We start from the raw sequence: 25,399 nt of genomic DNA, 5'->3' as shown, positions 1-25,399 counted from the left end.
ACACACGGGGCCTTCTGGAGGTTGTTCACTCCGACGCCGTGTAGTAGTAGTCTCCTGTCGAGGCTTGGTCTGCTTCCTCACCTCCTCCTGCTTCACAGCTCGTTGAGCACTCTTCTCCTCGAATTTAATTCGTTCATATTGTCTCGCTAAGCGTAGCAAGTCGTCGGTGGTGTACACTTCAGCCTCCCTGATGTAGAGCTTGTAGCGTGCTAAAAGATTTTTGTACAGTCTCTGTACCTGGCTACTCTCTGGAAAACCACCTCTTCTCCTCATCAGCGTTAGCAGCTCCTCAACATAGTCGTCTATGAGCTCGCCTTCTTTCTGCCGCCTGTCGAGAATTTCATTCTCAAGATCCTCCACATAAGTAGGTGGATAGTAACGAGACCGAAAGTCTCTCAGGAAATCGTCCCAGTGTCTCCACTGTTCTCTCCTATTCCTCATCCATAAGGAACATCTCCCCGCTAGCATTTCAGGTAGCGCTGGAAATAACTGTCTGCCAGACAAGCCATATGCTTGTTGCAGCTCCTCGAGCCGCTCCATAAAACTTGGAGCATCTCCACTCCCATCATATGAGAGCCGCCACCCTCGAACCTTGTCACACACGGCACCCGGGTCCATACAGGATGTAGCAGGCACCGCTGACCTGGTAGGTGACCTCAACACATGCCTAGGCATGTTATTATGCCTCTCCGGCATCTCCGGCCTCACTAGCGCAGGCTCTGCCTCCTCGCTAACTGGTGTTGGCCTTCGCGCTCTTCGACGAAGCGCCTCCTCCCCATTATCCAGAACGGGGAGCATCACAACAATCCGCTGTCGTTGCTCCAGTAGAGCCCTCCTCAGGCTCGTGCTTGTGCTATCTGTCAGCACTGAGTCGAGAAGTAGATCAATCAAGCCTTGATCGTGCACTCTGTACACCCAGGAGTTGCTGGAGTCGCCATCAAACTCTGGAGACGTCTCCTTGGGTATTTCTTCCAGTCTGGAACATGCAGTGGCCTCCGCGACTGGTGGCCACAAAGCTGCAGCTCCTTCCTCTTCCTGACCTGTGCCAGCTCCGCCACCGATCCTGTTTAGACCGGCGGCCTCCACCATTGTCCTCCGGTGGTTTTTGACAAGAGCTCTCCTGAGCTCTGCCATGGTACCTGTTGTAGGTAGCCCTGCTGATGCTGCTAGATCCACTGCTTCATTCCGGTGGAGTTTGTAAATCCAGGACACTCCTGGATCGCTGTTATCCTCTCGCGCCTCCTGGTCTTCTCCGGCGCGATTACATTTCTCTTCTGCACTCATTGCTGTTTTACTCCTCCTGCCTTGGGCCCCACGTTCGTGTGCCAATCTTCTGAGTAGATTATTGCCCACACCTTTCTCTATCAGAGTTCCCAGTGTTGCTCTGGGCCGGCTAAACTCAGTCGGCGACTGGGGAGGGCCGCGGCAGGGGACGGGAGTCTTGGTGGGGCGTCCGTCAACCACCCTCGTTCGAGTTGGGGGTTGAAACAGGGTTTTGAGTGTTTTGGAGAAATGTTTCCCTCTTTTAGGAAAGAGGGGCCGTGCTTTCGCACTGCCAAACAGGGTTGGTCGCGGAATGAAGGGAATAGGAACCTTGCGGTGTCAGTCGTGAGAAAGGGCTTCGTGTCGGGACTAAGTCCTAGTCCTTGGGCACCGGGTGTCTCCCCGGGGTCCGGGTTGGTTGCGGAGCTCTGGTAAAGGCTTTCCCTGGCCTTCCCAGAGGTCCTCTTCCGGTTCCGCACTGTTTTAGTGCGCTGCGGCGGCCCGCGCTCTGGACTTTCCTAAGTCCGACTTGCCGGGCACAAGCTGTCCTCCTGGGGTCCGGATCGGCCGCGGAGTAGCGGGAAAGACTTTTCCTGGCCTTCCCAGACGTCCTCTTGCGGTCCCGCACTGGACTAGTGCGCTGCGGCGGCCAGCACTCTGGACTTTCCTAAGTCCTACTGGCCGGGCACCAGCTGTCCTCCTGGGGTCCGGATCGGCCGCGGAGTTGCGGGAAAGGCTTTTCCTGGCCTTCCCAGACGTCCTCTTGCGATCCCGCACTGGACTAGTGCGCTGCGGCGGCCAGCACTCTGGACTTTCCTAAGTCCTACTGGCCGGGCACCAGCTGTCCTCCTGGGGTCCGGATCGGCCGCGGAGTTGCGGGAAAGGCTTTTCCTGGCCTTCCCAGACGTCCTCTTGCGATCCCGCACTGGACTAGTGCGCTGCGGCGGCCAGCACTCTGGACTTTCCTAAGTCCTACTTGCCGGGCACCAGCTTTCCTCCTGGGGTCCGGATCGGCCGCGGAGTTGCGGGAAAGGCTTTTCCACACCTTCCCGGACGTCCTCTTGCGATCCCGCACTGGACTAGTGCGCTGCGGCGGCCAGCACTCTGGACTTTCCTAAGTCCTACTTGCCGGGCACCAGCTGTCCTCCTGGGGTCCGGATCGGCCGCGGAGTTGCGGGAAAGGCTTTTCCTCACCTTCCCGGACGTCCTCTTGCGATCCCGCACTGGACTAGTGCGCTGCGGCGGCCAGCACTCTGGACTTTCCTAAGTCCTACTTGCCGGGCACCAGCTGTCCTCCTGGGGTCCGGATCGGCCGCGGAGTTGCGGGAAAGGCTTTTCCTGGCCTTCCCAGACGTCCTCTTGCGATCCCGCACTGGACTAGTGCGCTGCGGCGGCCAGCACTCTGGACTTTCCTAAGTCCTACTGGCCGGGCACCAGCTGTCCTCCTGGGGTCCGGATCGGCCGCGGAGTTGCGGGAAAGGCTTTTCCTGGCCTTCCCAGACGTCCTCTTGCGATCCCGCACTGGACTAGTGCGCTGCGGCGGCCAGCACTCTGGACTTTCCTAAGTCCTACTGGCCGGGCACCAGCTGTCCTCCTGGGGTCCGGATCGGCCGCGGAGTTGCGGGAAAGGCTTTTCCACACCTTCCCAGATGTCCTTTCTCGCCTCGATGTCCCACTGGTGGCCTACCAATGGGGAGTCAGGTTTCGACCAAACCTGACGTGTTGTCGTTGGTCGAAACTGGCAACCCGTCGTCCAAACAGGTTAAATGTCGTTCAACACTCGCCCAAACGAGTGTAGAGCAGTGGAGTTCACTGTGTGAGAGGCTAATCGACTTTAGCCTCGACACAACTCCCGGTCGCTGAAGAAATCGGAGTTCACTTAGTACTGGTGTACTGTGACGTTGCTAGCTGCTCGCTGCTTCCTTCTCACCTCTCTCGACCGCTCGACTTGGCTCTCCGAACCCGACTGCCTCTTGCTGGCCTTTCTCGAGCCTCCCTCAGTGACCGAGAGGGAGGGGAGAGAGGATGCGCAGCACCGCTGAGCGGTAGGCCAGTGGCTGGCTTGAACGTTGACCCCTCAGATTCTATGAAAGATAGCCGAGCGTCGAATAAATGAGCCCTAAATTCAATTCCTTTCTCTAGTTACGATATACATCGTGACAATAAATTGGCGGAGCTTTGGACATATCAATGTCCATTCTTTGGGAAGAATAATAAAAATATCCTCCCCACTAACTCTCTACCAAAATGTTAATTTCGTTATTTAAACTAAGGATTTATTTATTAATGGAAATATTGTAAAAGTTTTAATCAATATGAATATTGAAGAAAAAAATAATTGATTAATAAAATGAAGTAGGCTGAAAGTAGATCAGGGTTATCAAATTTCAGTAATATACAGCAGTATGCAGTGGATAATTGAAATAACATGAGTTTATATAATATATATATATATACAACTCGTACTATAACATGGTTTAAAGGCTTATATTGGTGGAATGGGTGAGGGATGGTTGTCATGTGATCGTTCTAGGGCCGGACAGTTTCAGTGATTTGTTCCAAAATATGTTTCTTTAAAGTCAGGTTGAAGCTCAACAGGAAGTGTATTCCATGCACGACAGGCACTGACTAAGAAGGATTTTGTGAAAATAGTAGTTCGATGATTGGGTATCCTTAAAGTACTTTCCCCGGTTCTAGTATGTGGAGCATCTATCCTCCTACCTTCAGAGACAAATTTGAAATCATCTTCAAAATAGTTCGGATTACCGTATTTCAAGATATCTCTAACAAGCTTGACTATTCGAAAAAGCCTCTGATCGGGAAGCTTCAATGTTGAACTAGCAATGTGGGCTGGGGTGATATGATCATGGCGTTGGAGAGAGTAGACAAAACGTAGACAATAATTTTGGCAACGCTGTAGTTTATCATTCAGAGTGACTTGCATATCGTTAAGAACAGAATTACAATACATTGAATGTGGGAAGATGAGAGATTGAACCAATAATAATTTAATGTTTCTAGGGAGGATATCGTGCATTTTCTTCAATGCATGCATGGCTGAGAATACCTTTTTACAAGTTTTGTTCACTTGTTCCGACCAGTCAAGAGTATTATTCATAATAATGCCTAAATTTTTAACTGAGCTACAGTAAGGAATGTCATTACCGTCTACACTAATTTTGTGAATCGATTCAAGGTTAATATTGCTAATCAATGACAACTTCGTTGCGTTGGTTAGAGTGTAAAACGAAATGGTCATTTATATTATTCAATGGTAAGTCAATTTGTGGATTCGATTTCTGTTTGTCAAGCCCGAATTCTTTTATTCCCTGCCAAAGTGATTTAGAGTCTTGTCTATTGTTTGTCATAAACGAATTCAAGTACCTAATCTTTGAGTTCCGTAATTCCTGTTTAACCCTATTTCTAAGGCTCCTATACTCTATCAAACTGTCCAAGTCAAATGTCTTTTTAAATTTTCTATGTGCTTTGTCTCTACGTCCCATCATCTTAAGTATGTCTTCAGTCATCCACGATACTCGTCGTTTTCTATTAAACCTCCTTGTCACATAAGGTGCATGTTTGTCATACAAAGTCAAAGTCCAATTCTCGAAAGTCTTGACCATGTCATCAACTGAGGGTAATGCTTCAATTTGATGCCATGGAGTCTGAGCCACATCAGTCAGGAAGGCGGCTTCATCAAAGTTTTTGAAGTCTCTATAAGTGATAATTTTCTGTTCTGGCTTGGGTATCTTATGGGAAAGTACACAGTAGATCAAATCATGTCTAGAAATAGCTGGGACTGAGATTTGGCCTGCTTGAACAACCTCATTGGGATCACTAACAATGAGAAGGTCAATGAGTGTGTCTGATTCATTAGTATGATGAGTTGGATCGAGGGGTAAAATAGTCATGTTTAAGCATTGGAAAATTGTAGTCAGTTGAAAGTAGTCAAAGTTACGATTCGTCATGTTCAAGTCGGTGTTCATATCCCCCATAACTAGTATACGGTTATAACAAGGCATAAGAGAAAGCAAGGCATTTTCGAAATCTGTGAAATGACCTATTTTTGGTGGGCGATAACAGATACCAAGGAGTAATTTATCATTACTAGATAAGGATAATTCAAGTAGCATAAACTCTGGTCTGGAACAATACTCTTGTTTAGATGTGATTAAAACTTTTGTTTTGATACCATCTTTCACATAAATTGCTACACCCCCACAAGCTTTATTTAATCTATCATTCCGGAAAAGATTATATCCAGGCAATGCAACAAAATTTGATGTAATACTAGGCTTCAAAAATGATTCGGAAATTCCGATTATATTGAAGTCCTGAAAACGGAAGATTGCTCTGAGTTCATCAATGTGGCAACTGAGGGATTGTACGTTAAGGTGAGCAGCCTTGAAAAGTTTTTTGAAAGAGTGGAGCTTATTTGCTAGAAACATACCTGCGTCATTATTACTATTATTGAAATAATCATACCTACTTGAGGGCGAGCAAGCTGACGTGTCAGTAAGAGGCATCATGGAAGCAGCAGACCAATCGTGAACCGACCTCAGAACAACACATGACGGGGGAAATGGGGATGAAACTGATAAAACTTAACCTAAATGAAAAAGTCTCTTGATTCGAGTGCATTCAGTATGCCTTGACAGTTCGGCTCCCTTCACTATTCAAAGCACTAGTTCAGAAATTCACTAAACACAATAAGATGTAGATGTGTGGAGTTTTGGTGATGAATAATCCTAATGGTGAATAAGATGAAGATTGAGGAAGAACTGGTAATGGGAGATCTGGTCCAAGTGGAGATAGAGCGAGTAGGTATCCAGTAGTGGAAGAATCGGGTCCAAGTGGAGGTAGAGCGAGAAGGAATCCAGTAGTGGAAGATCGAGTCCAAGTGGAGACAGAGAGAGATGGAATCCAGTGGTGGAAAATCGAGTCCAAGTGGAGATAGAGAGAGATGAAATCCAGTAGTGGAAGATCGTGTTCATGGTGGAGATAGAGCGAAATGGGATCCAGTAAAAACTGAAAAAGAGAAGAAGAAGCCAGCAGAAAAACGAAAAATCTTTGAAGAAGGTTATCAATAGAGGAAAGATACATAATATAACTGATAATGAATAATATTCGCATAAAATTGAAGAGGAATAGTATGATTTAATGTGGGAAAGAATCGAATATTATATGGATAAATATATGGATATTATAATATAATATATGGATATTAGTAGAAGGTAATCAGATAGAAAGAGAAAAGGTAGAAAAATAAATGGATATAGAAAGAAAAATAAACATTTGAACATGCTGGATAGCTAGTGGAAAAATCACAGGGGAAATAATGATAATAATAGGGAAGAAAAGAAGAGAAAGAAGGAATGTGCACAAATCGCGAAGAACTTATGAAACTGAACTATAGAATAAGAAATAGAACATCGCATTGTGATCTTGAATTAATCAAGGAGAGAAGAAAAGAAGAAAAGAAAAGAAGAAGAGAAGAAGAAGAAGAGAAGGAAGAAGAAGAAGAAGAAGAAGAAGAAGAGAAGAAGAAGAAGAAGAAGAAGAGAAGAAGAAGAAGAAGAGAAGAAGAAGAAGAAGAAGAAGAAGAAGAAGAGGAAGAGGAAGAAGAAGAAGAAGAAGAAGAAGAAGAAAAGGAAGAAGAAAATGAAGAAGAAGAAGAAGAAGAAGAAGAAGAAGAAGAAGAAGAAGAAGAAGAGAAGAGAAGAAGAAGAAGAAGAAGAAGAAGAAGAAGAAGAAGAAGAGAAGAAGAAGAAGAAGAAGAAGAAGAAGAGAAGAAGAAGAAGAAGAAGAAGAAGAGAGAAGAAGAAGAAGAAGAAGGAAGAAGAAGAAGAGAAGAAGAAGAAGAAGAAGAAGAAAAAGAAGAGAAGAAGAAGAAGAAGAAGAAGGAAGAAGAAGAAGAAGAAGAAGAAGAAGAGAAGAAGAAGAGAAGAAGAAGAAGAAGAAGAAGAAGACGAAGAAGAAGAAGAAGAAGAAGAAGAAGAAGAAGAAGAAGAAGAAGAAGAAGAAGAAGAAGAAGAGAGAAGAAGAAGAAGAAGAAGAAGAAGAAGAAAAAGAAGAAGAAAAAAGAAGAAGAAGAAAAAGAAGAAGAAGAAGAATAGAAAAGAATAATAATCATCATCGAAAACAACAATATTCAAGTAATCATTATAAATATAAGATCAAGAAGAGAAAGGAGAAAGAAAAAATAAGGAGTAGAGGAGATGATGGAGAAAGTGCTAGATTATTTTAGATGAGTTTTAAATAGTATTGAACGGTGAAGTATGAAAAATATTATATAGTATTAGAAGTATAATTAACTATTGGGAGTTGCAATAACGATAAAAGTAGTAAATTGAGAACTGTAATAGTTTAGTGATGAATGTCTAAGATAACGTTAAATGAAACACAGCCCCTATATAAGCATATGAACAGACTACCCACCCCTCTGTTCTATCAATAATTTTTCACACATTAGCTTCTATTGTTCAAGCTGTGGCAACAGTAGAAGATATCATTATATAGAAGAGATTTCTATCTTTACCTATAGATTACATCCATATCTATAACGTATGTTAATCATCCAATTGATTTGAAATTCAGCATTTCGAAAATTATTAATTATGGAAATAATTTTGGTAAGAGATGTAATAATTATTAGTAAGAATAGAGATAATGATTCTCCAAGTACCCTCTGGAGTATAGTAGTTGATGCATTGAACGTAGTTTTGGGAATTAATATCAAGATAAATTATTAATCAGTATTAACAAATGTGGATCTCCTTAGTTTGAAATAATTGCCTCATGTATAATCATAAATAGCAGTGGAAAGATTCATTTATAGAACAGAAAGCCAGCTCATGAAAAATGCCAAGGTATATCTACTGTGAAATGTATTAATACGAATTTCCTATTATTGTAGTGAAGGGCACCTTAGTCATCGAATTCTGAAATGATTTAATTTACCTTTATTTTTTGAAGGTCGGTCATCCTCTCGACTGTGTGGACCCTCTTGGATCCTCCCTCGCCGATAGAGATCTTGATCCTCCCGTCCGATGACCAGACATTCCTATGCCCATGACAGTCGGCCGCAGCGTTGAGGATCTTGAGACGCTCCGCAGTCGGATCCTCGCGAATGGTGACGCCGGAACCCTTCAGCTTCCTCTTAGCGTCGAAGATCATCTTCCTGGTCCGGTAGCTGCAGAGTCGTACTATGATGGGTCGGTCCTTGGGTTTAGCTTGTCCTTGTTGAGGTGGTTGACACCTTCCAACGTGATGCAAGCGGTTGACATCCGCCAGAGTCACGGGCACATTCAGCTTCTTGTTGAAGACATCGAGCGCCAGCAGGTCCGTGTCTTCTTTGTCGCTCTCCGGGATCCCAAAAATACGTATGGAATGTCGGCGCTCATATTGCTCGAGGTCGTCGACCTTCAGGTGACAAGACACCTCTAGCTCACGAATTCTATCGTGCAGCTGTTTGTTCTCCTCCTTCAATGCCTGAAGTTCCTCAAAGATAGACTTCACTGCCATTGATACAGCACAATGGACAGACTCTTCGATTTGCTGTCGAATAATTCGGAGGGTCTCTTCAGACAGTGATCCAGAAATAGTTGGCCCTGTCTTCGGAGCATTGACCTCATTCCTCAGCGTGCCTCTGTTCGGTCGAACCATCGTGTACCGTTAGGTGGATTTACACTTTTACAGGCGAGAAGGTAGACTGAAGAATTAGGAATGTTTTTCCAAGATAAATAAAAAGAGTGTGAGTTAATCAAAAATATAATTTCACTATTGAATTAAGCTCGAGAAACTGAATAACTAGATGTATAATTTGAAGTGAATTGTACTGTATAACCCTCATTCCATCCCCTCATCTCCACTGGACAAGGGGAAGGAGAAATCTATTTTTAGAACACCCCCCCACCGTGTGAGTGGTGGGAAGGGGAGGCGGGATGGACGAGTGGCGAGAGGGGGGAGAGGGTTTTCAAGCAAAAAAGCCCGTCTGAACTCCTGAATCATACCTACTTATGTGTAACCATTTCACTTTGCTTTTGTATAAGTGTTAACTTTTCAAAAAATGGCAGGTAATTTTAGACATTATTCATACTCCGAATTAGCTGACATGCATTCAATGTATTGAATGGGACACTACTGTAACAGTACTGAAGCAAGACGTTTGTATCAAGAGAACTTTCCGAACCGAGTATGTCCAAGTTCAAGGTTTTTTGCCACTATTCATCAACGTCTGTCTGAAACAGATTCTTTGATATTCAAAGAGCACATTTATGCAGGCAGACCCCGATCTACTATGACTGTTGAGTTAGAAGAACGAGTTCTTAATGAAATTTATGAAGATCCAGAGAAGAGCACAAGAGAATTGTCAGTGCAGTTTAATGTCAATCAATCTATTATTTGAAGGATACTAAAAGAGCAACAATTACATCCATACCACCTCCAGAAAGTTCATACTCTATTGCCACGAGACTGTATTCCCTGTGCTGGTATTTGCCAATGGTTTTTAGTAAAACTTGTTAACCAGAACTTTTTAACAACCGTTTTATTTACCGATGTGGCACACTCTACAAGAACAGCTATCATCAACGTCCACAACCAACATATTTGGGCAGCTGAGAATCCTCATGCCATCAATCCTAATTTCCCACAACATCAGTTTCCAGTAAACACTTGAGCAGGAATAGTAGGAGATCATCTACTTCTGTTTGAGCTTCCTCCCAGGCTTAATGGCATAATCTACTTAAAATTTTTGAGAGAGGAGCTACTTATCTTACTTGAAGATAAACCTCTTCAGTTGTGCCAAAACATTTGGTTAATGCATGATGAAGCTCCAGCACACTTCAGTGTTGTTGTTTGTGAACACATGAATCACAGCTTTCCAAATCAATGGATAGGCCGAGGTGGGCCAGTACCATGGCCAGCTAGGTCACCAGACTTAAATCCTTTGGATTCATATCTTTGGGGACACTTGAAAACCTTAGTATACAATACTCCAATTGATATCATTGAAGAACTCCGATTAAGGATTTTGAATAGAGTAGAAATGATAAAGCAGACTCCTGGAATATTTGAATGGGTCCGAGAATCGATGAGAAGTCATCTGAACATATGCCTTCAGAACAACGAAGGTCACATTTAACATCATCTTTAGTCTTTTGGTATAAGTTCAATGTAATTTAGAAAGTTACATTCATATTAAAATAAAACTCTTCATAGAAACCGAATATTTTTTTGCAATCAGCTACAACCTATGAGTTATTAGTTCTCTCCTAATAAAACCACAAATTTTTGTGGTGTCATGTACTACATAAGAATACATTTTATTCAACTTTTATCTAAATTTAGTTTACATAGCTTACATGATTCTCTTCAGAATTAAATTCTACTCAGATTTTTTGCATATTCCAACTTTTTTCTCAAAAATTACTTTCACTATAGCTTCCAGACTAGTTTTATTCAATTTTTCAGATATTTTTCCATATGAATCCAGCATAAGTTTTTCAAAAACTAGTCCCCAAACAATTCAGCATCTGTATATTTCATCAGAGGAACTGAACACTTGGCGAAATCTTTCACCCTGTATAGCTCCCTAATGAAGTGTTTATGGATATATGTTTATAAGAACTTTTTTTCTTATTTCTACCTCTACTATCATGTATTAAATTATCTTACCATAATCAAGAATCACCCTGTAGAATGGTGAACTTGCCATTGCATCTCCTATAAGTCTTCCCATACAGTTTTTAAATAATGAATAGCCCTATTGTAATTTGCTTAACATTATAGTTCCTTATGTCTTTGCTGTGAAATTGAAGATTGGAATATTAAAAAATTTAGGGGGCCCTGAGTAACACCAGAAATTAAATCTCTTGTATTTGATATTTTCAATTTTTTTCTATCCCTTTCAATTATTTTTCGACATATTCCAACATCATACTACCTACCTTCCAGATTGGTTGTAGATTTTTTTTAATTACCAAAAATCACACAGTACCTATATTGTTCCCCCTGAGTGCCCCCTGAATTAGATCAATTTCAAGTTTTATAATGCAGCATAGACAGCTAGTTATGCAATCTCAACAATGAAATATGATGTGAGAATTACAGAATCCATGAAATTTTGGCTACAACATTATGAGGGTCAAACATTTTCTGGGCCAAAATTGGAAAAAATCGAGAAACTACCCTTACATATCAAACCATTCAGTTCTCATTCATGATAAATAGCCTCATTTTGATGTGCTAAGTAAGATTGTTCCTCTTGACTTTTCTATGAAATCAAGCATTGAAAAGTTGAAAAAAATGAGGGGATCCTTGGTTCCCCCAAAGCTAAATTCTGTCATAGTTGATTCTTTTTTCATCAATTTCAATTACTGTTTGACATATTCTAGCATCATTATACCGTTCAGTGTGAACGCAGATTTTTCAAAATTGTGAAAAATAACACAGCCCCCCTCAAGTGCCCCCTGGATTTAATTTTTGGTTTGATGATGCACTATCAATAAGCAGCATAGACGGCATGTTAGGTGATTTAAACATCAAAAACGGATGTGGAAGATACAGAGCCAATCGAATCTTGTCTGCAGAAATCCTCAATAATGAACCAAATTTGGCTGAAATCCAAAAATCGCCCTTGCATCCCCCCTATCAAATTTTGATGGGTTGTTTTCATGGGGCTAATGTTTTTTCTGGCTGCTGAATCCAGATTCGATCATGAAAATCTGTTGGTGTGATTAATAACTGGCAATGAATGTAATCTCAACAACAAAATCTGATTTTTGGTTGCCAAGTTGTGAGGGTCAAGAATTGCCTAGGCCAGAATTGGGAAAAAATAACTGCCTTTACATCTCTCATACATCATCTCATCAAGTTATCATATGATGAATAGCCTCATTTCAATGTGCTGAATAACATTGCTCATCTTGAATTTGCTATAAAATTACCCATTGGAAAGCTGGAGAAATTGATATTTTTTTAGATCACTTTTGATTATTTTTTGACATATTAAAACATCATTATACCATCTAGTCTAACTGCAGATTTCTCAGAATTGTCAAAAATCACACAGCCCCCCTCGAGTGCCCCCTGGATGTGATTTTTGGGTTTCTTATACACTGTCAGCAGCATAGAAGGCAGGCTAAGTGATTCCAACATCAAAAACTGATGAGACAGTCAACTGATGACAGAAACTGATGAAAAATGAAGAGACAGTCAATTCGAGAAATCAAGAAATCACCCTCACACCAACCCTATTGTTTTTTTTCGGTTAGTTACATGGGAGTGATGTTTTCTCAGCTGCTGAATCCAATTTCGTGCATGATAAACCCTGTAAATGTGATCCATACTGATCCACTACTCTACAATTTTCCTGTTGGTTATTCTCAATCCCCTTCCTAATGGTTATCATTCATGAAATTGTGAGATTCACAGTTTTGGCTGGGAATTTCACACTTTTCTCCTAGAAAATTTTAATATTTACTCCAATAAAGGAGCCGGGCCTCTTATTGACAGAATGAATGTTTTGTCTAAACAAGGCGATGTTTTAGGATGTTCTGAGTCGTTTGAGCTTGAATTCGAGACTGTAGTCATTCCCCCCTAGATTTTTCAAAAATCTAGGAGGGCATCATTGACCCCCAAAATGGAAATTTTGAAAAATCAATCATTTTACTGATGCCTGCTAGTGTTCTTATAGACTTTCAGATGAAAGTTAGTATTGTCACATGCCCAGGTTGACTGGATCTTTACAATTTTTTTTACAAAAAAAACTGAACAAAATTTCATTACCCTCCCGCACCCCCCACAAACCATTCATAATTTTATTATGAGAATCTAGTGATGTTGTGGCACTGAACAAGAAAGCTCTCTTGCACTTTGTGGGGTGACTTATGTGGGCTTTGTTTGTTAGAATGGTTCAAGTATAGTTTGGTGGAATAGGCTGGATAGAGTGGGGTAGTTAGATTGGATAGGTGAGGTTGGGTGGGTAAGGTATGTTAAGTGGAGTAGGTTGGATAGCATAATTTATGTAGGGTGGCTTGGGTGTGTTGCCTTTTACAAATGTATGGGTAAGGGCAGGTTAATAAGTTTGAGGGTGTTTTGTGTAGTTTAGGTGGCTACTGTATTTTTCGGGTTAGTTTTCGCGGGACTGATGATAATTTGACTGCTGAATTCGATTTTGAGCATGAAAAACCTGTAAGTATGATTCATGACCAGCACTGTATATAAGGGTTTTTGACAATTTCTCTGTGGGCTATTTCTGGTCCCCTTTCCAATGAGATCATCAATGATTTTGTGGGATCTACAGTTTTGGCTGGGAGTTCCACACTTTTCTTGGTCATTTTTGTAAATGAGAAAATCTCTCATAATTATGTGTTATTTTATTCTTCCTTAAAGATCACTTTCGATCATTCTTTGACATATTTAAACATCATTATACCTTCCAGTGTGACTGAAGATTTTTCAAAATTGCCAAAAATCACACAGCCCCCCTCGAGTGCTCCCTGGATGTAATTTTGGGGGTTTATGATACACTATCAGCTGCATGGACCACAGGTTGAGTGATTCCAACATCAAAAACTGATGTGAAAAATACAGAGACAGTCATAATTATCTTGGCTGCAAAAATCCTGGAAAATGAGACAAAATTGACAAAAATCGGAAAATCAACCCTTCCACCCCCCCCCCACTATTGTTTCTATTCGCTTAGTTTTTGCAGGAGTCATGTTTTTTCGGCTGCTGAATTCGATTTTGAGCATAAAACACCCTGTAAATGTGATCCATGACTTGCACTGTATATGAGGTTCCCCCCAACGCCACCCTAGAATCAAACATTTTTTTATTGGACAATATTTTTCTGTGAGTTATTTTCGGTCCCCTTCCCAATGATATCATCCATGAAATTCTGAAATTCACAGTTTTGGCTGGGAATTTCACACTTTTTTCCTAAAAAAATTCCTAAAAACAAATGAGGGGGCCGGGCCCCTTCTTGGGAAAATCAATTTTTTGTCTGTGCGAGTTGATGTTTTATGATTAGTTACACTAGATTGATCATTTATGGTTAGGGACTGGGTTCCTCAGATAGCAGGAAGACCGCAATAGTTTTCTTATTGGAGTTTATTCTATCAGATAAAGTATTGATGAATTTTATTACATCGTCAGATGTACTTTTACCATTTTGGAAACCGAATTGGTTCTTGTTGATTATTTTGTTAAGATTCAAGAAAGAAACAACTCTTGACTTTATCAGTTTCTCCATTATTTTAGCAAGGTTGCTGATAAGACTAATCGGTCTATAATTACAGGGATTAGTCGGGTCACCTTGTTTGAATAGAGGTTTTATTTTGGCTGATTTGAGGTGCTCGGGAAAATATCCCTCCTCAAAGCATCTATTGAAAATGAAAGTGAGAGGTTGAGATATAAAATTGGCTATTCTCTTCAGCATAATATTACCCAGAATATCAATACCTGGACTGCAGTTGTTCTTTAGTTTTTTTAATAGTTGCCTCAACTTCAACTGGGCACGTTGGTCTCATAAAAAACGTGTTTTCAATCTGTATTACAGGAAATCGATCACCAGTATTATCAGGGATATTGATAGTTTGAGCTTATAATTTACCCACATTAGTAAAATAATTGTTGAGGGAGTGATCATCAAGTTCAGTACTCTTGTCCTTGATATTGTCCTCACCTATAACTTCGTTTATGCACTTCCACAACTTCATGCTGTTGTTATTACAATTTCCAATTTTCATTTAATAGTAGACTTCCTTTGAGTAGTGTATTCTTGCAGATACTGTGCTCCAATCACAGAGCAGTATTTTAATTAGGGGGCGGAGCCTAAGCCCCCAAGGGGCTCCAAACCCCGCCCAAATCCTCTCGCGCTCTGTGCGGGAAAACCTCATTTTATAACCCCTCGCCTGGACCAGTTCTCCCACCGATATGAAAACCACCATTTTAGTTCAAGTATTTATTTGAAAAAAAAAAAATTTATGGGCGTACCAATTGTAGAATCCCCCTCCAATCAATCCCCCACGCTTCGCGTGAGAAGACCCCTCGCCTAAACCTCCCACTAGAAGACCTCCATTTTTGTTCAAGTACTTATTTAAAAAAAAATATGTAGACATATCACTTGCAAGATCCTCCTCCCAAACAAGCCCCCATACCACCCCCTATGCCGCCGCCTCCCGCCACCCTGCTACTTTTAGCAAGCAGAATATCTTATAGCTTTGAAGCTTGATGTTTAATACTTTTTCATACACTTATGCTCAGCTAGATCAAATAATGCTTCCCAGAGCTCATTAACATCAGTTATTGTCATAACTGAAGATTCACAAATCGAATGGAAATGACCATAACCATCAATCACAATATCTAGTAAATCATATATTTCAGATAATGTAGAGAATCTTGAATTGTTTGTATTTACATTGTTTGAATTTTGATTGATATGCTTAACCTCCTTACTGTCAGTGTCATTATCTAAACAGTACTTTGAATATCTTACACTATTTACCAGTTCATTAAATTCATCAAATGTTATACCCATTAGAAGCCTTGATAGCTTTTTGAACTTTGAATAACTAAAGCATTGAGTCATAATTTATAGGTTATGTATGTACTAACACCTTTTGTAGTTAACTCTGGCTGAACTCAGCAAAGACTGAGTGAAATACAGCTTACTTTCTTTTATATATGCTTTTCTTTCCACCTGACTGTAGGATGGAAATGAATATGAATATAATTCGATAGTATATAATTAATTTGAATATTCACTTTATCCATGCAGTAAAAAGCGCAGGCATTGAAGTTTTAAAGTGCTTCATCTCCATCTCTAGCTAAATATTGATAGATTATCTATAGTAGACTAAATATTCACTAAATATCTAGACTAATAAAGAAATATCAATTGTTAACATTCAACTATGAGACAGACCTACATCACTGAGTTAGATCAGAAACTGTGCAGCAGCAGCAGCAATAGCTCTACTTATTATTAATTCTTAGTGTTGCTTCTTTTACTACATACAATCATTTTACTATCATTGATGTAGTTGTTAGATCAGTTATTTTTTTGAGTAAAATATAGCTTACTTTCTTTTATATATGCTTTTCTTTCCACCTGACTGTAGGATGAAAATGAATATGAATATAATTTGATAGTATATAATTAATTCGAATATTCAATTTATCCATGCAGTAAAAAGCGCAGGCGTTGAAGTTTTAAAGTGCTTCATCTCCATCTCTAGCTAAATATTGATAGATTATCTATAGTAGACTAAATATTTACTAAATATCTAGACCAATATAGAAATATCAATTGTTAACATTTAACTATGAGACAGACTTACATCACTGAGTTTCATTAATTCCAAGTAAATTAAAACAATCCAGTTTAAGTTAGTTTTGAGTTCTTACTATTGCATTTCCAAGTGAATTAAAGATGGTTTATCCTCTCTATGTTGACATCTTATTACATACTTTCTACTGTTAAAATCATCCAAAGTTGCTGCATTCAATGTTGATGAATACTTCTCAGGTAGATAAACATCATAAAACGAATACGCACCGCTCTTCTTATTAATTTCATATAGTCTCATTACAATCCTAACTCCACACTTTGTTTGTGCTAATCTTGCTTTTTGTATAGGATATTTTAAATCAGGTTTCAAATCATATATTTGAACAATTGGAATATCTTCGTATGATGTTTGGTTGAACTTTGCCAAATCGAAAGATAGAGTGTCTTGCATGAGTGAAAACATGTTCACACACACACGATGTTGAATGTAGAATGGATATCAATTTCAAGTTATTGACTTCATTCCCACAATACTCTTCCCCACTACTTCCACTACGAAGACCTGCACAAACATGTTCACGAGCAGTCAATGAACTTTATCATTGTTTATAGATGATGTAATACAGCATTTTCTAATTAAAATAGTTTATTCACATTTAATTTAAATGATCTATAATAACATAAATACTTGTTAATGTCATTAATATTCACTGTTGATAAAAAAAACTGATAGTAATTCCACTAATAACGTTGTATCTCGATTTTCTTTTTTAGCTTTACTGATTGAATTCTCACATACATCAAACCAATCTAAATGTTCGCGAAGTTTACTTTCTAAATTATCTTCAGCTGCTAACCAATTTGCCAGATTCATCCTGACCGATGTTTAATAGCACACTGAATCATCCTACCATTTTCAGCTCTATTTATACCAGTGGAACCAAGACTGAAAAATTTACTGTATTTATACCGCTATTAAGTTGACATATTCTAGCTCTATGCATAAACAGTTCATATCCACAATAAACACAAATTACTTTACCACCATTGTAGAAAAAACCCTGTCTTGCATACTTTCTTTTTTTTCACTATTATAAAAAGGACAACTTTTCATAGATCTCATCTTCTCACTCTCACACATATAATCCACATGTTGTTTACACATTACTTCTGACTTTATTAGTAATTCTGAAAGATAATGATTTGCGCTGAAAAGTGCACAGCGTCCATTCCCAACCAATCTATGTATTTTGCAAATCTCATTACACCAACTACTTTCAAATTTTTTGTAATCCGGTCTTTCAAAATTATCTGATATCATCTCTACATTGGCATGAAATTTCTTTGAAAATTCCATCTTCTCTCTACCCTTAGTATAAACTTTTTGATAGTTTTGTAGACAACTTTTGAAAATATTATCTGAGTATTCAGTATTTCCCATCTCCCATTTTATCTTATGATGATAAAATTCCAGCCAGGATACATCATGATATGATTTCCATGGAAGTTCTGATTTAGGAAATGGTGGTTTGAAATGATATAAAACATATGTTTGACGTGTATCAATAAGCGCAAATTCTTTTAGAATGAATGAATTATCTGAATAATTTTTAAATCCATGAAATTCGACCACACAGAAAGTTGAAATATCTGACTCACCTGTTTCTTTCAATACTGCATTCTCCTTCTCAGCTTCATTATTAAGCACCTCATCTTCTTCAATCAATTCGCTTTCTGTCTCTGTTTGCAAAGTGTCTTCACTATCTAAATTACACTGAACAGCACAAGAATATGTTTGTCGTCCTTGTTTAGAAACTGGTTTGGAATGATGCATCTCATTAAATGAACTATTAGTACCAGTATAGTAAGCTGAAAGTCTATCATAAATATCTCCTTTTTTTTCCTCCTTGATCTTAACTAGTTCTTCCATCTTCTGCAGTAGCCTCAAGAATAATGCTGTTGACGATGAATCAATGGTGTGTGTATCACCACGTCTCGCGAGCAACTACTTACTAACCTTCATACTTAAACTTATTTACTGATTTACACACACTCTCTTGTGGAGTTGGCAAACCTACACATACTATTAGAAACCTATTGCACTTCTCTTACAAGCGATTTTAGTGGTTTATATTCCATTAATGTATCACTTACAAGAATACAATATGCTGTTGTCGAATTTGTTACTGGCTTTTCAAATTCAATTTCTACTCTAACATCAGTCGATACCTTCAAGTGATCTGATTGATGTGAACAATCTATTACAAAAATCGGTGTTTCATCCTTAAACTTAGCAAAATCAACTGCATTTCCATATTCAGCACTAACTGTAAATTATAGTACGATAATGCAAAATCAAGAAATGATTTGTACATCAAAACTTTACTACCTAGGAAATGATCATAGGGATAATACTGCGAGTTCAAATAAAGTTCAACATTATGAAGATGACAAAAATCAAATTTCGCCATATTAGCTTTCATTGTTAATTTCCTATTTGTTTGAAATGCTAAAATCACATATTTTGGAATGTCTGCTGAGGAGGTTGTTCTGATTGTCCAATTATGCTCCTTTGTTAAAGGAAGAACTGGGTATTCATGAATCTCCCATTTCCTGAAAGCTAATTTTAATGGTCTGTCTGCATCAAGTATTCTATGATTTTCTAGCTCAATATATGGCATCTTCCATACTAGCTTAGTCAAAGTTATTGAAACTCTCTTACCATCTGCTGATTCAATACAATTCATATCTGATGATGATCTAAGTAGTACAAGCTCTTGTTTTAAATTCAATATTATATGTTTGATATCCTCGAAAAAAAGAAGAATTAGTTCTAGTGGTACACAAAAGCTGAATTTATTATCAGTTAATGTATATCCTTCATGATCAAATCCTGCTAAATGAAAAATATTCTTATCAAATAAATTTTTCAACAATAATGCTTTCTTGTAGAAGTTATACCAACCAATCTTGATTCAGCTATAGATGTACCTGCAAGCTCATATCTGATTTCATCAAACAAATAGCCAATTGTGTTACTTATTAATTTATATGTTGCTGACACCTCAGTCACAGCATCCGACTTATCATCTTTCACATCCTTTCTACAATCAACTCGACCTTCAATTGATAGAAACGAACAACATGGAAGACAATAAAGATCCATAGAATTTATAGGAATTCTCACTTCATCTGAGCGTTCAAGTTTTTGATTTGCATATGGTCCATGTGTATGATACTCAAAATTTGTAATATCATTGTAGTAGTGTACATCGCTTCCTACATCTAGTATCTCACTTATTGCCGCCATTGACAAAATTATAATTAACACGGAATCCTAATCTCTAAAATGCATGCGTTTTCTGATGTTAACGGCACAGAGTATGAACTCTTACTAATCAAATCTCCACCATTGTATCTATGCATTAACTTCTTTCTCTTTTTAGGCACACCCCATTTAATTGGTTTCACACTTTGTTCTTTCCATCCAGTCTGATTTACATTTCTATATTTAGAATATGCTTGCAAATTGTAAACAATAAAGCCCATGTTAATACTGTTTTTTACTTATATGTAATCTCACTGTTATTCTATCACCTCTGAAATCTAATAAACTACCGTTCTGGTCAGTGATCTCTACACTAATGGTTTGAAATTTATGTGTACATAAGCTCACATGAATTATTGGATTTGGTGTTTCATTGATCAGATAACCTGGTGGTACCTTTGGTAGGAATTCATATAAACTATGTGTTTCTTTTCCATTAGCATATGTACTACACACTAGATTACATGAAACTATAATCGAGGAAATATTTGATATTGATACTTGATTTTTCGAGTAATGCCAAACATTTGGCACTAAAATTTCTCTATCAAAACCTAATATTGGTGCAATAGAATTTTGCTGACTTAAATCAATCGCTTTACTCGAATAAATTTATGTTTTTAATGTATTGTTATTACCTATAATTTTTAAATCATTAGATTCATAACTTATGTTTAATTTTTCTTTTAATGCTTCTATAATTGTATCAATTTCATATGATCCTGTTTCCAGTTTCACTAGATTATCACCAAATTTGAAACTAGAATTCTTTCCTTTCTCTACATTAGGTATTAAGTTGGAGGTCCACAAATTTATTAAGCCTATCTCCCATTCAGTCTCGCTTGAAAGTTCAAGTACTTCTGGTAAAGTTTCATAAAGCTCACTAGTATTCGATAATAATGTTATAACAACCATTTTATAGATCCTTCTCTCAGCATTCAACACTTATAACTGATTACAAAGAAACAAGAGACATAGATGTCCACATATATTTGAAGTATATGATTGTACCTGATCAATATTATAGTAGATATTAATATTCTTTTGTTTACACCAGTAATCTACTAACATTTTCGGAGGCTGTAAATTCCCTATAGGATCAAAATAGTAAACATTATCTGCTATTTTATGACAGGCTACCCAATGTGATCCAACTCCTCTATCTCTATCCAAATTTACTATTATTATTCCATTAGTAAGTACTCTATCCGGTAGCTTGTTCAACATATAAACACCGCGTAATGGTATCTTTAATAGTTTAGCTAAAATTAGTAAATCAAAGTTTGATAATGCTTTATCTCACTTTAAATAATTCATTTTCGTGTTTTCCTAATACGCTTTCTTCTAACTTTTCTCCTTTTCTTTTTCTTTCCTACTAGTCCAATTGCGCCAAATGTGGATATGGCTTTAAAAAATATCCTCTCCCTTTTACATGTGTTTCGAGTTGCTTAATAGTCTCTTTATGAATTAAATCACTTTTCATGGTGGATGGCTTTCTCACTGAATACCTCTCACCTTTTCTTTTTCTACCTCTCCTACATATACTATGAATACCAGAACCAATAGCTTTCTTAGTCTTCATCGCAAGATTTACCAAATAACTCAATGCTTTCTCAGGAGGTGGTGTATTTGAATCTTTGAAAATTTCCCAAGCTCTATCAGCTAATATAGCATCAGCTTTTGCACGTGTTTCGTTATCGCTGAACTCACTGTAGGCTATGTCATATACCTTACATGCTTTATCTAATGAATTTATACCCTTATCACCTCTTTTCAATCGCTTTTCCAACTTTGTGCCAGGACCGCAATACTGGTATGAAAATGGATGAATTTCAATTGGTAAAATATCGATCCCCTTATTAATTACACTTACACTAGATGCTATACTACTGAGTTTTGATAATAATCCACTACCAACAATACCACTTTTTTTAATTTTTTAGACTTGATATGACTTGTACTATGTGAACTAACCTTTCCTTTACTTCTTTTACATCCAACTTTAACCATACTATCACTTAGACAGTCACTGTTACACTAATCAAAACTATAAACTTACATCCCACTACCTAACTCAAAAGAATGACATTCAATACTCATAACATCTGTCAGTCATCTTTCAATTTGTAATACAAAACTGTTTTGTTTTGTTTAAAAGTAGATTTATATCAACATCAATAATATCAAATTGTGGGTTTACACAATTGTTGATTACATTATAATTATTATAAAAGTTACATTTATTTCGATAGGGATTAATCAATGAAGAATACCAGTCATTTAGCTCATTTCCAAAAGATTTAGATATTTTCTTATTACCTATCGCTGAAATAATACAAGATTTCAAATAAAATGAAGTACTAGTCTTTGTTTTTTCCATATCTAACAAGTGTTTAGAAAATTCATCTGAATCAATATTATCACTCTCTAACATTCTATTGCCATTATTTGTTTGAAGTGATATATTGAACTGAAGTATATTTGTAAAATTTGATGGAGCCAAGTCACCACATTTACAGACTTTATTATAATTTGCATATAATAGGATAATTATCGCAAACCAATATAACATTACAGTCAAAATACAAATTAATTTTAATAAATTGATTGAATATGAAATTTTGGTTTTAGTCATGCTATTATTTTCATACTCATCAGATCCATTTTGTAATAACATTTTATGTCTGAACTTCTCAAAGCTCCAACTAAGACTGATAAATGCAAGTATGATAAATACAAATATACAGTCTTTACTATATAGAAGAGTAAGAACTAACTATTGATCTCACACACATGTTTGAACATTGTCATATTATTTTTTTTATATTTAAATAACGATTAGCCTCCTGCTTGGCATCAGTCGGTAGAGCATGAAATATTTTAATAATTATAAAAATTAGGTCTTGGTTTTTTATAGGATACAGTCTTATAAAAATCTTTATAGGCCCAGATATGAGCTTCCACTATAATTCTGATAATTCATTAAAAAATATATATATATATATGGTACTAATCCTATAGTATTGAGGAATTAAAATAAAGCGCACAACATAAACAATTTGATACATATATTAACAAATATTGCAAAAATAGATCAGGGCAAAAAATATAAAGAGCGATAAAAAATATATAATATAAAAATAGAACAATAATCGAAATCAATAAAATATCACAGGCTAAATTCTATTCTCTAAATTCTACAGCACAAGACGTTACCATGTGCTTTTTATTTTTATAATCATATGCATCCATTTGCATGTAGCTGCGATATCAGCTTGCTAATACTTGTCGACTTGGACAATTCCATTAAAATAGATTTCTTAAAAATCAGCTTGATAAATTGACAACCAATAATCCGAATATATATATTAAATTCTATGGTATCTAATAGATTTCTTTGTAATGAATATATATTTTATCTCAGGGTGCAAGATTCGGCACCTGACGGAATAAATAGAGCAAATTCATCTAGTGAATCAGAGCTACAACAAACTATTGCAAATTATATTGCAGAAATTAAAGATCATATGAATATGTATTACCAGCCTAGATTTTATACTTCTTTGATTTATAGAACTTCTGATATATGGATTTATTCGTTATTTTTCTAATAAAATACCTTTAATATTACATTTACTTGCACAAGTATTTTTTACTAAATTCTTAATTTATGAGAAAACCCTTTCGACGAGCTAGCTTTGATTCTCATGTAATTTCGAAGCACTAAGGGCACCCTATCACTATTTCAATATTTCTCACTCACGTGTCGAAATTTTCTTATGAGCTGCTGATGTCGATCCAACTCCTGGTGGTCCTGGACTATTGTAGCCGGAGTCGTCTCTTCCAAGGGGTTACAAAAATTATTTAAAAATGAAAATGACTTTTGCTTTATAAGAGCATCACAAAGTCTTATAAGAAATTTAGTAATTTAATTTAACTTTAAGTTATTACAAGATATAGCAAGGTATTACGCTCTATAATTTTTAGGGACCTCTCATGGTGGCATTTGGCAGGCGAGTCTCGTTCTCCCTTCTCAATTTTACAATTCTCATTTCCGATTTCTAAATTTACATAAAATTTGAATATCCTAGTCCTCCGCCATTCAAGGCTTAAATAGACCGTGCTAAAATATTGAATTATTACTTATGTTGTATGTTTTATAATTTCTTTGCCTTTGGGCCATATCCAAAACATAGATTATACAACTATTTTATACAAATTCTATTTATTCGTAGAAATATATACAAATATTTTTGAATCGGCTCACTATTGCCGCCTATCAATTGCCGTTATGTGATTGATGCATGCAAATTGTTACAGTATTCATGCACCTGGTAATCTCCTATTTCCTGGATACATTTAATTATTTTTATTGGGTTCTTTAAATATGCTCTCTACATGCTAGTTAATTTTTTATATGTTATTATTTGTTTCATGTACATAATAATTAGCCACGTGAGACCTTTAGTTCCTCAAATTGCATACTGTTTTGCCACAATAGATTCCTGCCAAGGTGTTTGGTCCAATTCTACGTTGTATGGCTCGGTCGATCGTTAGGTTGCCGATCACTAAATGTTTATGCCTAACCTCAATTTTCAATGTTCTATATAATATTATATATTAGCAAAAAATTATTTCAATTCCTCTTAGGCTGTTGTACAGTTTAGTCAGGACGATCTGATATTATCTAATCTTTATGTTATCTCTTTGGCGATATTAGCCAGTTACTTCACTCAGACCTATAAATATTTCAGCTAGGGATTCTTATTAATCAAACCAAATTAAATATGTCACATGTGCCCCTGGATTTGAATTCAAAATATTTCAGAATCACAATGTTTTTAATGAAAATCCATCCTTCGACACATCAATATATTCCATACTTTGTCTACAAAATATACTCTCAAATTTTTATCATAGTTCGCAGATCTATCTGCTGCGCCCCCCTTAGACCTCTATCAAATACAATAACAAATTCTCCTTATCAACACAAAAATATAATCTCCTAGACACATTCCTCCTTACAACACTTAGAACATAGTATTTTTAAATTTGCCGCTCGCAAGGCCGCCAACCTAACTACACATATTACACTTGATTCTCTTATAATTGATTCCTTTCAAACAATAATTTCGATGTACAAATTTTCTGGGGCTTATATTTTATTGTAATTCCTAGGTCTTAATATGAATAATTTTTCATATATCAGGTACAATTCCTCTCTTTTGCTAATGGTTTCTTGGCTTTAGGTAACTAGCATTCAATTGAGGTTTTTTCAGTAACAAACATGGCATAAACTAACGGTAATAAAATATAAAACATATAAATAATTAACATTGATAAATACAATAATAACAGTGATAAATAACGTTTTTGGGGTACAATATTTTTCTTTTCTTAATCATATGTTGAGCGCTACATACATTCAATCTAGATGGCTTTGTTAATCTATCAGTTCTGAATATCTGCTTCTGACGTCATATACTCTGGCTTTGCGTTCTGCAGCA

General features: G+C 37.3%; 1 protein-coding gene across 5 annotated transcripts in view; it reads right to left on the bottom strand.

Moving 5' to 3' along the window:
* Positions 1 to 25,399, bottom strand: part of LOC111057680 (UDP-galactose/UDP-N-acetylglucosamine transporter srf-3-like) — a 197,221-nt gene that overhangs the window by 79,647 nt on the left and 92,175 nt on the right. Inside the window, exon 1 of one of the 5 annotated variants that reach the window (XM_039443408.1) lies at positions 18,224 to 18,609. The exons of the other annotated variants lie outside the window; for them this stretch is intronic. Within the exon in view, the coding sequence (XP_039299342.1) occupies positions 18,224 to 18,494 (271 nt within the window). The 5' untranslated portion in view covers positions 18,495 to 18,609. Of the gene's footprint in view, positions 1 to 18,223; positions 18,610 to 25,399 lie in introns of those variants that run through there. 5 annotated transcript variants of the gene reach the window in all.

The sequence above is a fragment of the Nilaparvata lugens genome, chromosome X (genome assembly GCF_014356525.2).
Source record: "Nilaparvata lugens isolate BPH chromosome X, ASM1435652v1, whole genome shotgun sequence".
Lineage (NCBI taxonomy): Eukaryota > Metazoa > Arthropoda > Insecta > Hemiptera > Delphacidae > Nilaparvata > Nilaparvata lugens.
Note: the sequence above shows the minus strand (reverse complement) of the source record. Positions and strands in the feature narration are given on the sequence as shown.